Source organism: Lynx canadensis, chromosome E3, assembly GCF_007474595.2.
Source record: "Lynx canadensis isolate LIC74 chromosome E3, mLynCan4.pri.v2, whole genome shotgun sequence".
In the NCBI taxonomy this organism is placed as follows: Eukaryota; Metazoa; Chordata; class Mammalia; order Carnivora; family Felidae; genus Lynx; species Lynx canadensis.
In genome coordinates this window covers 16,926,314-16,939,432 of record NC_044318.1, presented here as the reverse complement: position 1 = coordinate 16,939,432, position 13,119 = coordinate 16,926,314, and the positions used below count along the sequence as shown (strand labels likewise).

The 13,119-nt window shown below is 45.4% G+C and overlaps 1 protein-coding gene across 7 annotated transcripts in view; it reads right to left on the bottom strand.

The window, feature by feature from the left end:
* The window catches only part of ANKS4B (ankyrin repeat and sterile alpha motif domain containing 4B), a 71,467-nt gene extending 58,996 nt beyond the window's left edge, over nt 1–12,471 (bottom strand). For 4 of the 7 annotated variants that reach the window (XM_032591542.1, XM_030300087.1, XM_030300086.1 and 1 more), the window contains exons 1-3: nt 12,342–12,471; nt 9,550–9,749; nt 1,041–1,209 (exon numbers count right to left, since the gene is read on the bottom strand). In XM_032591542.1, the coding sequence (XP_032447433.1) occupies nt 1,041–1,209; nt 9,550–9,645 (265 nt within the window). In that variant the 5' untranslated portion in view covers nt 9,646–9,749; nt 12,342–12,471. Of the gene's footprint in view, nt 1–1,040; nt 1,210–9,549; nt 9,769–12,341 lie in introns of those variants that run through there. The other 3 variants (XM_032591543.1, XM_032591545.1, XM_032591544.1) reach the window with 2 other exon arrangements.
* Nucleotides 12,472–13,119: the final 648 nt, after the last annotated feature.

Genomic DNA, 13,119 nt, shown 5'->3' with positions numbered 1-13,119 from the left:
TAGTGAACAGCTACTCTGCCAGGCTGTATTTTGCTCATCTGCCTATGATGCTCACTTTCTCCTTTGAGTATAAATTGCCTTATCCACAGTTCCCCAGGCAGGGAAACAACTCTGCGTGATCTTAACCCTGGGAAGCCGTAGGATAAATCAGAGGTGATTGCCTGACCCAATGGCAACCACCTCTTTGGCCAGTATTTTGTGATTTTTGATCTGATATGAAAAGGCAAACTGAGCTGGTCAGATCTGCCTTCTCAGTAATTTTATCTTAGCAACAAAAGGAGAAGTTGACAGTTGGCAGTGTGACTTCAGGAGGAAAGGTGGCAAAGAGGAAACATTACTACCTAGCAAGGTACCTGGCATGCAATGGATATTCAGTAACTAGTTGTGAAATAGACTGTTACTATTCATGTAGAAGCTACTAGGTGCCATGGGCTGTGCTAAATACTTTATGGAACTATGAGTTTCAATCCTTACAATAATGCTTTGAGACAGTTATTATATCATCCCCATTCTACATATGAGGAGTTTGAGGTTCAGAGAGGATAAATAACTTGTCCAAAATTGTGTTGGTGGAAGTAGGATTCTTTTTTTAAAAAAAAATTTTTTTTTAACGTTTATTTATTTTTGAGACACAGAGAAAGAGAGCATGACCAGGGGAGGGTCAGAGAAAGAGAGAGACACAGAGAGAGAGACCATGACCAGGGGAGGGTCAGAGAAAGAGAGAGACACAGAATCTGAAACAGGCTCCAGGCTCTGAGCTGTCAGCACAGAGCCTGACGCAGGGCTTGAACTCACGGACCGCGAGATCATGACCTGAGCTGAAGTCGGGCGCTTAACCGACTGAGCCACCCAGGCGCCCCTGTGGAGGTAGGATTCTAATGTGGACTCCAGAGTCCATCTTTTAACTACTCTAACAATCTGCCTTGGTCATTCTGATTTTTTCAATAAGAGGAAACTTTGATATCAGTGGCAGGTGCCAAATAAATACTGTGCTCCCAATTGAATCATTTTCCAAGGGGGTGAATAGATGAGCAGGATACCTTCCAGTAAAATGACTCCCACAAGAGCAGCCAGGGAGGTAAGCACCACAAGGAGCAGGAAGAATCCAACAGGAATGGCCGACACAGCAACAAACACCAGCATAGTGAGGGCCAGAAAAGGATGCCTGTCCAGGTACTGACCCACCGGAGACTTCATAAAGGCAACCACCTGCAGGCAAAGGAGAAAGAGCCAGGATTAAACGCTGTCTGACCCCCAGGTTGATGGACCCACCTGAGCTGCAGGAAGTATATAAGCAAAGGCCATGAAGTTGGATGGCTCATAAGTAATGTAACAAGTCAACAACACTAACAATTCTCCCAAGACATGAGTCACCCTGGCAACAGCTTAAGGTAGCTATAGGCAGATGGCAGGTTTGAGGGTCCCACCCAACTTTAAGTCTTATGAAAGTAGGAAAGACCTGGTCATGGCTCTACTGCTTAACACACACCCTCTCAGAAGAGGCCCTCAGCATGTGTACACATGGATGTAAAGTACACACCATTTATCTCCTACTTCACAGCTGAAGTTTCATAGTTGAGGCCACTGAGGCACAGAGAGGTTAAGTCCTAGCTACTTGGCATCACCTGGGAGCTTGTTGAAAATGCAACATCTCAAGCCCTCCCCCAGATCTGCTAAATCAGATGATTTTTTTTAATGTTTATTTTTTTTTTAATTTTTTTTTTCCAACGTTTATTTATTTTTGGACAGAGAGAGATAGAGCATGAATGGGGGAGGGGCAGAGAGAGAGGGAGACACAGAACCGGAAACAGTCTCCAGGCTCTGAGCCATCAGCCCAGAGCCCGACGCGGGGCTCGAACTCACGGACTGCGAGATCGTGACCTGGCTGAAGTCGGACGCTTAACCGACTGCGCCACCCAGGCGCCCCAATGTTTATTTTTGAGAGAGAGAGAGAGAGAGAGAGAGAGAGAGACAGAAAGAATGAGCAGATGAGGGCAGAGAGAGAGGGAGATAGAGGATCCAAAGTGGGTTCTGTGCTAACAGCAGAAAGCCTGATGCGGAGCTCGAACTCAGGAACCGTGAGATCATGACCTGAGGTGAAGCTGGATGCCTAACTGACTGGGCCACCCAGGCGCCCCCATCCCCCAGATGTTGATTTTTAATGAGATCCCAGGTGACTTGTACGCACATTAAAGTCTGAGAAGCAATGGCATTTGCCTAGAGTCACGCGGTTTCCAAGTGGCAAAATCTAGACATCCAAAGCTGAATCTCTTCATTCTGAATGTCTAATGCGTGCAATGGCTTCACCTTGTTAGGAAAAAATGCTTTTATGTCATCAACTTGGATACCACAGTCAGGACATAGTCCGATGACACCGGCAAGCTTATGCTGTGTTAATAAACAAGCTAACTTCCTTCACCAGGCAAAAGGGTTTTTTTTGGATCTGGCTCAATGGGGAAGGGCCACTTTAATAGAGAACTGGCCCTAGACAACCCCACAAGGATGGGCTTCGCCCCTCTTCTTAAGCCCCATGCTGTCTCTCTCCTCACTACTGACATGTTGGTTCCAGTTCCCTTACAATGTTCCATCAAGAACTTTTCCCCATCAAAACTGGTCCTTCCCAGGTCTCATTCCTCAGTGCCTTACAGGCCAGCAGCTGAAATGAAGAGGAAATTCAAGCTACAGTGATCATGGATGCCACTACATAAAACACACGTACCTCTTAATGACTCCAATAGTGGGGATCTGGAGGCAAGCTAGAAGGCAATAGGGTTTTGCAGTTGAAGTTGATAGTGATCAAAATACAGTGCTCATGCTGCTTAACCAGAAAAGGCTGTTGTTCCAAGAAGCCACTGCCCTTGGTCTTGGGGCTTCAGCACTGCCTCCTTAGAACTCTCCAGGCATGAACAACTTCACTTCCTGTCAGGCCACAAAAATGGCACAATGCCCACTAGCTATACTGCCTCTAGCTCCTCCTGAGAAAAGCTACCAGATTTGGCTATTCAACTTCTCTAGCCAGAGGTGACTACAGTAGGAATGCGAGCTCACATAATCAGAACCCAATGAGATTCTCCTGTTAAGTCAGCTGAAGGTGAGAGAACGGGTCACGGGAGTGGGGCTGGTCCCTGGATCTGTCTTAAGTCCTGATTGCTTTCCAGCTCTAGTCCACATACATTCTTATTAACTCCTCCAACCACCCAAGGCATCATCTGACAGACTGAACTGTTCTCTCTGACCCTTATAATCAAGAGACCCAGTAACCACAGTGGGGAGATGAGGCTGGAACACCTGAATGCCAGGCTCATGAGTTTACACCTGGACCATCCAGCACAGTAGCCCCACGTGGCCACTGCAGACTTGAAATATGGCTGATGAACTAGGTTTTTAACTTAGTTTAACTTAAATTTAAAAATGGATATATGCTTCAGTCACAGGAATATTTTTAATTACATTTCAAATAGGTCAGGTAGGTTTCAAATAAATTTTCTTTTTTTTTTTTTTTTTCAACGTTTATTTATTTTTGGGACAGAGAGAGACAGAGCATGAACGGGGGAGGGGCAGAGAGAGAGGGAGACACAGAATCGGAAACAGGCTCCAGGCTCCGAGCCATCAGCCCAGAGCCTGACACGGGGCTCGAACTCACAGACCGCGAGATCGTGACCTGGCTGAAGTCGGACGCTTAACCGACTGCGCCACCCAGGCGCCCCTCAAATAAATTTTCAAATGTAAATTTCATGAAATCTGAAGAGATCAAGTATTTTCTTTTTTTTAATGTTTATTTATTTTTGACAGAGAGAGAGAGAGAGACAGAGCATGAACAGGGGAGGGGCAGAGAGAGAGGAAGACACAGAATCCGAAGCAGGCTCCAGGCTCTGAGCTGTCAGCACAGAGCCTGATGCGGGGCTCGAACTCACAGGGTGTGAGATCATGACCTGAGTCGAAGTCGGATGCTCAACTGACTGAGCCACACAGGCGCCCCGAGATCAAGTATTTTCAATGGATATTTAGTACCTGAATTGAGATGTGCACTAAGTATATTTAAAAATGTAGACTGGGGTGGCTGGGTGGCTCAGTCAGTTGAGTGTCAACTCTTGGTTCCAGCTCAGGTCAGGTCAGGATCTCATGGCTGTGGGATCCAGCCCTGAGTCGGGCTCCATGCTAAGCGTGGAGCCTGCTTGAGATCTCTCTCTCTCTCCCTCTCCCTCCCTCCCTCCCTCCCTCTCTCTCTCTCTCTCCCCCTCTGCCCCCCTTCCTTGCTCACGCTGGCTCTCCCTCTAAAATAAAAAAATAAACCTAAAAAAATGTAGACTATCTCGTCACTAATTTTTTATATTATTACATATTGAAATGATATTGTTTTGGATATTTTGGGTTACATAAAATATATTATTGAAAGCAATTTCACATTTCTTTTCATGCTTTTTAATAGGACTACTAGCAAATTTAAAACTCTATACACACATTGCACAGTACTTCCACTGTAAAGCACTTGTTTAAACTTTATCTAGAAAAAAAACCAGGAGGCAAACTGCTGGCATTTGAGCAGGACTATGATATCATGAAAGCACTAATTTAAGATATATGAGCCTGGCAGTCATGTGCAAAAGGCAATTATGAGAATTCGCCTGAAATCAGGCAAGAGAGACTGATGGGCAAATCTAGGCTGATGGCAATATGAAAGTGGAATGACAAAAGAAAAATCAATAGGACTTGGGGACAGTATGGCCTGGGGATCCAAAAGGAGAAAAGTAGGACTATTCTTCCAGACCCTAAAAGAATCTATTTTTTTCTTAGCCTCTTCTGAGTCTGGGCCCTGTAACCAACAAACAGAATCATTCAGATATGCAGAGAGACCATTTTAAGATGCAGTTAAGCCCAGCAATTGTCTTCCCCTAAGAAGTACGGCCCTACTTAGGCCAGTCTGTCATGGAAGAGGAGGATATGATTCAGTTACACCTAATAATAATAGAGGGGCACCTGGGCAGCTCAGTCGGTTGAGCATCCAACTCTTGATTTCAGCTCAAGTCATGATCTCAGGATTGTGGGATCAAGCCCTGCAACGGGGTCCTGCTGAGCCTGCTTAGGATACTCTCTCTCTCCCTCTGCCCCTCTCCCCCACTCACTCTCTCTCTAAAATAAAAAAAGGAAATAAAAAAAATAATAGAGAACATTGATTAAACACTCAGGCACCAAGCACGGTTTTAAGTGCTTTCAACGTATTTCCTCATTTATTTCCCCCTAAGACACTCACAGGCAGGTAAGGAGGAACTTTATTTAAATCCAGGGAATTGGAACATAGCAATTAACTTCTCATTCTCATGGCAATAGAGGGGGATACAATGGGAGGATGGAAAGTGGGACAGCTTATTATTCAGTAACATGAACTGCAATTTTCCATTCCTATCCTGGAAGCAGGCACATGTCATCCAACCTGGATTTTACAGGGAGGGTGCTGTGCTGAAGAACTCAGGAATGCCAGGCTGGGACAGACCAGCACCGTTATGTGCCAGGCTCTGTGCCACAGCTTTTCTAAACAGCTTCTGAGATCACCTCACAACAAACCAATGAGCCTGGCATTGCTTATTTTAGAGAAGAGGTGATGGAGATTCAAAGACCCTAAGCAACTTGCCCAAGGTCAAAGGAAATTTATTTTAAACTGCACACAATCTATTTTAAACCTGCCTGAGTATGGCAGGTTCCAAAGTAGGGGTGATGTGGCCAGTATTTAAGGACATGAAGGCTCCATATGGAACTGTTTAGGAGACAGGCCAATTCCCTGGTGTCAGAATGCAAAAGACAATCAGTGCCCCTTGCTACTAGAGAGAAGGAGGACAAAGGCATCAGATTATTTAAAACCACTGGTAAAGTGCTGGTATCCAAAATCTATAAAGAACTCACCAAACTCCACACCTGAAAACCAAATAATCCAGTGAAGAAATGGGCAGAAAACATGAATAGACACTTCTCTAAAGAAGACATCCCGATGGCCAACAGGCACGTGAAAAGATGCTCAACGTCTCTCCTCATCAGGGAAATACAAATCAAAACCACGCTCAGATACCACCTCACCCCAGTCAGAGTGGCTAAAATGAACAAATCAGGAGACTATAGATGCTGGAGAGGATGTGGAGAAACGGGAACCCTCTTGCACTGTTGGTGGGAATGCAAATTGGTGCAGCCACTCTGGAAAGCAGTGTGGAGGTTCCTCAGAAAATTAAAAATAGACCTACCCTATGACCCAGCAGTAGCACTGCTAGGAATTTACCCAAGGGATACAGGAGTACTGATGCATAGGGGCACTTGTACCCCAATGTTTACAGCAGCACTCTCAACAATAGCCAAATGATGGAAAGACCCTAAATGTCCATCAACTGATGAATGGATAAAGAAATTGTGGTTTACATACACAATGGAATACTACTTGGCAATGAGAAAGAATGAAATATGGCCTTTTGTAGCAATGTGGATGGAACTGGAGAGTGTGATGCTAAGTGAAATAGGTCATACAGAGAAAGACAGGTACCACATGTTTTCACTCATATGTGAGACCTTGAGAAACTTAACAGAAGACCAAGGGGGAGGGCAAGGAAAAAATAAAGTTAGAGAGGGAGGGAGCCAAACCATAAGAGACTCTTAAAAACTGAGAATAAACTGAGGGTTGATGGGGGGTGGGAGGGAGGGGAAAGTGGGTGATGGGCATTGAGGAGGGCACCTGTTGGGATGAGCACTGGGTGTTGTATGGAAACCAATTTGACAATAAATTTCATATTAAAAATTAATAAGTAAATAAAACCAGTGGTAAAGACAACTCCAAGGTGCTGGGTAACAGTTTCTCCCAGACTGGTCCCTGGGTGCCCACTGGTATGTGATTCAGAGGTTAGTTCAAAAACATCCCTTGTGGGCCAGCATGGGAGCAAAACTAGTTAGTTATAGGTAATCCACAAGTGAAAATGCCATCAGGGGGCATCTGCCCAGCCCATGTTCCTTCTCTCTTCCCACCTCTCTGAACACTGTCCCTTCCCACAATAGGGGTAGGCCCCTGGAGCCATGTTTCTCTCCACGAAATGAGAAGCCCCTGCCCAGCTGTCACCAACCTGGCCACAGGTGACTTGGTCAAGCCTGATCCTAGGAATCAGACATTCCCAGAGAAGGCTCCTAAAGGGCTTCAGGGAGGGAGACATAGGGAGTTGAAGGTACCAGCCTGGGGAGTTACACTGGCCCATGTGAATGGAAGAGTCAAGAAAGCCAGGCTGTAGAGAGAGGAGAATGAAGGTGATGCACAAGGAAAAACGGTAACTGGAAGCAACATGAACAACATGGCCCAAGAGAAGGTGTTGAGAGTTACCTCTAACCCCAGTGACCTGCCAGATCCTGATTCACTTCCTGCCCTTGGCTTCTAAGATAGCCTCCCATTTCCAAAGTCCCAGAATCCCTCACTACTCGTTTGCTTAAGCTATTTTGAGCAGGTTTCTGACTCTCTCAGCCTAAAAGTAAGACAACAAAGACTTGACATTCCAGAGGCTTCCTACAAGAAATGATGGGAGTTGTTTCACAAATACTCTGTGTAGAAGCCAATCTATTCTTTTCTGGAATTTAAAGGGCTGATTAACTCTGAGGAAAGGCTAAAACTTATTTGGGAGAAATAAATCATCTAAATATGCTCCAAACAAGTAGATGTTTCTATAAATTATGCTTATGTCAATCTGATGGAAGGTTCTGTAATACCTTTTCTTACATTTTTGTTTTTTGTTGGTAATTTCACCATTCAAAATGGCAGAAATACTGTCTAGTGTTCTTAAGTGTAAGAAGGCTGTGATGTGCCTTAAGAGAAAATACTTTCTTCAGGCAAGATTTCTAGTGCTATTGGCCATGAGTTTAATGTTAACGAATGAATATATATATATAAGTAACCTTCAAACAAAAATACACATGCAATAGTTTATGTATTTATCAATTGATGAGTATGTTGTGACCATACATTTGCCAGAGCCTAATCCTGTAGTTCCCCTGGAGAAATTGCAAATTCATTGTTTGAGGTGACCTCATAGAACTTAACTAACACATCTAATGAGAATCAAATGCACATGGAGATGAGCACAAGGACCTTTCCTACTAAGCTAACTTTTAGTAACAAGAGTCTCATCCTGCTGACTAGAAAGCTGCTTGGCCAATTTAAAAATAGCTTGGTAAATCCACCAAGAGGGCCAGAGGCATTTTGGGATGAGTCCAGGAAAGATCGCTACAGAGTATATTGCTCTAGACTGCAAAGTGGTAGCTCTTCAAATAGACCCTAGGGGAATTGTACTGTCTAATACAAAAAACAGATCACAAACTAGTTCATTTCGTTACATATATGTATGTACCTTATGGGTATACTGCATGGGAAAAAAAAAGTCTGGAGGGAAATACAACACAATGTTAATATTATCTCTGAGAGCTGTTATTTTTTTTCCGGACAAAATGCTGAGTGACACATAGAAGAAGGCAAGAAAGATAAAAATTCAAGAAAGCAGAATATACCGTCTCAAGTCCCATTGCCATTGAATGGGTACTGAACATCTGAAAAGTGGCTAATTCAAATGGAGATGTGCCATTAAGTGTAAAATACACACTGGAGTTTGAAGACTTACTACAAAATAATGTAGAACGTTTCAATGACTTTTTTCATTAATAATTTTTTATAATGATTACATATTGAAATATTTAGATATATTAGACTAAATACATCAAAATTAATTTCACCTACTTTTTACTTTTTAAATGTGGCTACTAGAAAATTGTAAATTACATATGTGGCTCCTATCATACTTCTATTGGACACTGGGTTTCTAGTAGAAAACTGGACTCAAATCTTAAAGTAGGCTTTAGCCCCTCAGTCTCAGGATAACAGGGCAAAATTAACAACAAAACAAAACAGGAAGGTATCTGTGGCAAAGACTGAGAGCCACCCTCTATATCTAAAGAACTGCATTTACCCCTAGGGGAGACCTGCAACTAAATTTTGGTCTATGAGATATAATTGGAAGTGCTACCTGTGTGTGACTTCTAGGAAGGCCCTTTAAATTAGAAGTGGCTAGGGGCGCCTGGGTGGCGCAGTCGGTTAAGCGTCCGACTTCAGCCAGGTCACGATCTCGCGGTCCGTGAGTTCGAGCCCCGCGTCAGGCTCTGGGCTGACGGCTCAGAGCCTGGAGCCTGCTTCCGATTCTGTGTCTCCCTCTCTCTCTGACCCTCCCCCGTTCATGCTCTATCTCTCTCTGTCCCAAAAATAAATAAACGTTGAAAAAAAAAAATTAGAAGTGGCTTGCAAGTCTTTCTCCCCTTCCCTCCTCCATCCCATAGCCTGAAATGTGAATACAGTGGCTGATACTTTAGCAGCCATCTTGGACAATGAGTTTGAAGATCACAATTTAGGCATGTCAGAGTGGTGAATTAGAAAGATTCCTGACCTACTCCAAATTTCTTCTACCTCAGAGAGAAATAACCTTCTATGCTGTTTAAGCTGGTGTTATTTTGGGATTTTTCCATTATATATCCTGATTGGAAACTGACCTTTGAGTTATTTTGGATAGACTCAATCAGCAAAGACAGCTTCCTCTGCAGTTCCTGCAAGTCCTTTGAGGTACTCGGGAGGTCTTCTTTTGCCATCCTGAAACCCACTTCAGTCTCTTTACGGGTTAATTCTTCTATCTGTAAGCTGTCCAGGGCAGGGTGCAGTCGAATCTCTCATGTCACCCTGTCTCTTGCTGTCACTGGTGAAACAAGAAGTAACTTAAACCATTAGTAGTATTCACCCAGCCAGTTCAACAAAAGCTTCTACTATCCTCACGCATTGATGGTAGGTGTGCAGGTGGAGGGTAGCTTGGCCGTATGTATCAAAATTTCTAAGTGCACACACCTTCTTCCAACAATTCATTTTCCAGAATCTGAAGGAGATAATCAAATAGGTATATCAAAACATACAAAAAGGATGTGCAGTGCAATCGTATTTATAGTATGTAATAAGTAGCAAAACATTGGAAAGAAGCTAACTGTAAGAAATTGGTTAAATAATGACAAATTCATAAAATGGAGTATTCGTTACTTGTTAAAATGATAGTGTGGAGGGGTGCCTGGGTGGTTTAGTCGGTTAAATGTCTGAATCTTGCTTTTGGCTCAGGTCATGATCTCACAATTTGTGAGATCCAGCCCTGCATCTGGCTCTGTGTTGTCAGCACAAAGCCTGCTTGGGATTCTCTCTCCCCCTCTCCCTACCCCTCTCCACCCCCTTCAAAATAAATAAATATTTTAAATAATGATAATATGGACATTTAGTGATATGAAAATACATCCATGGTAATAAGTAAAAAAAAAATTACAAGATATCCCATACTGTTACGTAAACCTTAGTATTTTACGTCTATATTCCATAGTAAAATAAAAGACCTAGAAGGATATGTATCATATAATACCAAAATATTAATGATATTATCTCTGGGGGCTTACGTTTATTTTTTTTAGCCCGACAAACTGCTGCAAAGAAAGGTGAAAGGTGAAACACTATTTTAAGTCCCATTGCCTTTTTCCCCCCAGAAAGCTTTTCTTAAGCAATGATGGTGGTCAATTTCTTTATTCACTACCCACATTAACAGGTTGGCTCCCAATTACACAGCATCATAAATCATTCTCTATTTACTTGTAAATCTCCTAACAAGAGGTGCCTCAAGGGGAAACCTAACTACAATATACTCCCTGACTCAACAGCCTTTAATTTCCAGGACTGTCCTAATCACATATAACTTATAAAACCAATTTGTTCAATTAGATATCTATTTTTTTTAACCCTTACTGGATTTTCATACAAAAAACATATTGTTCTTATTTTGTATTTTCCAAAACTGGAGGGCTGGACACAATTTCTTCCTTACAAATGACCTCTTGCTACTGATAGTAAAAAAGCCTCAAAGATCCTGTCACAGTGGCCAAAATTAACTGAGCGATGCCGACATTTGTTTACCATATTGACTATACCACATGGTAATTATGTGAGTTAAGGGGGGAGGGGTTACTTACTAATACCACTAGGGCCTAGAATGAAAATTAAAGTCCATTTTAATTACCCCAGCTAGAGTGCTTCTGCTACAACCCCGTTTGTGAAACAGGAACGCTTTGCACAGTAAAGGACTAACCCCTCTACAGCCATATTCTGTCTTTGAAGCTGCTACTCGCACAGATTTTGGATTTGGGATGTTCCCTGGACTCAGCTCCCCTAATCTCATCTCTGCAGCGGGCAGAAACAAGCCCAGCTCCCCTTACTGGTCTCCAGAGGCCTTAGGGAACCCAAGGGCCACCCAGACCGGTTAGGGAAGTCCGATGGGAACCAGCGTGGGTAGAAGGCCGTGGGCCATTGCCGTGAAATACATCCACCTGGCTTCCAATCCCCAGACTGCCTAATCACTCACTCTACGGAGGGGTCTCCCCAGGCACTTAGAAGTTTCCAAACCGAAGGCGGCAATCTCTTAACCCTGCGCAGCCCATAAATTACCTGCCTTCTCCGCCTTCCCGGCTGACCAAAGAGATCACTAACCAACCTTCCCGTCCCCCTCCCCCAGCCACGGCTCTTCCACTCCCGCCCCTCCCGGGGCTAACGGCCACCCGGAGCGTTCCAGCTAGAAGGGAAAGGCGGCGGCGCATCTCTTTTTGGGGAAAAGGAATGCGGGGCGCCTCGGGCCTACCCAGGCCGCTTCCCCATCAGCTTCCAAGTCTCTCAGCCTTCGAAGCCGCGAGGGGGAGGAGGCGCCCTGCTTCTAGGGATCCATGGGCATTGGGGGAAGCGGCAGGGATGCAGGTGGAGAGGGTGGTCCGCCTACGAGAGAGCACGGAGGCTGAGAAAGGGAAGTTCAGGGGCGAGTGGAGTACTCTTGTCATTAATTTGGGGGGAAAGAATACACCTTTGTTACTTGGAGCTCCCCTCTCTGCAGTGACAAGGGAGAGGGTCCCTCGGTAGAGAGGAGGGACCCCTTGAGAAGGTGGGCACCCATTTTCATTAATCCTGCGGAAAGGGTTTAGAGACTCCCCAGCCAGGTTTCCCCAAGGGGCAGGGTCTCGGGGGTGGGATGGGACTGGCAAGCCTGTTATCAAATCTAGTGGTGGATGTGAGGGTGTGTGTGCACTCCAAGCCCGTTTTAAGGCTTCGAAGGGGTAAGACGTCCCTTTTCACTAAACAGCGGACAGGGGACCACACCGCAAGGCACCCACTGCCTTCTCATTTGCCCTTCCCCGCGAGGGGGTCTAGCCAGCCCAGGCATGCTGTATCCTACCACCCAAGCTTCGAGCTCTCACCAAGGCCCGGCGGCTACACTTACCGGTGTCTGCGACCGGAGCTGAGGGAGATGGGAAGAGGCGGAAAGGTAAAGGAGGAGGAGGAAGGAAGGTTCTTCGGCACTGGCGGGAGCTGCGGCCGGCTTCCTGCCCAGTCCCGGCCGGCCACCTCCCTGCGCCGCGTCCCGCCCCTTCTCCGCCCTCGCCCCGCCCCTTCCCCCGCCCCTCGGTTGCCGACGTCTACCCCAACTTCGCTCTGCTCGGCTCTTCCCGCCTGCTGCCGGAGGGAGCCGGAGCCAGCAAAGGCGCGCCCTGGCCTCGCGCATCACGCTCCGCCGAGCGCGCTCTCTGCCTCAGCGTTTTGGAGCCATCCCAACAGGCCCTGAGAGCTTTACAGATGAGGAAACTGAGGCCCAAAAGGAATTGCCCGTCCCCCACCCTTGGCTTGAGGTGAGAGTGCCCATGCCACCGCCAACACAGGTGGGCTGGCCTCTGAGCACGGGTTTGTGTAGAGTCTTAGGGCTTCCCCTGCCTAAATGCCTACACCTGTACCAACTCTTCTGGAAGCATTCCTGGAGTTCAGGACACCCAACAATGAGGTATGGCCTTTACTGGAAGGTGTTAGCCATTACTTTTCATGCAGAAGTCACGAACCCGCGAGATCCTTAAAGATGAGTTCAGCTATTATCTCTGTTTTTTTTTATGGATGAAAAAGTCTAAACCTAAGTCCCTCAGTTCTACATCAGAGCCAGACACGTTCCCTGGCCCCAAACCCATAGAGCAGGGTTTCTCAATGGCAGCAATATTGACTTAGTAGGTGGG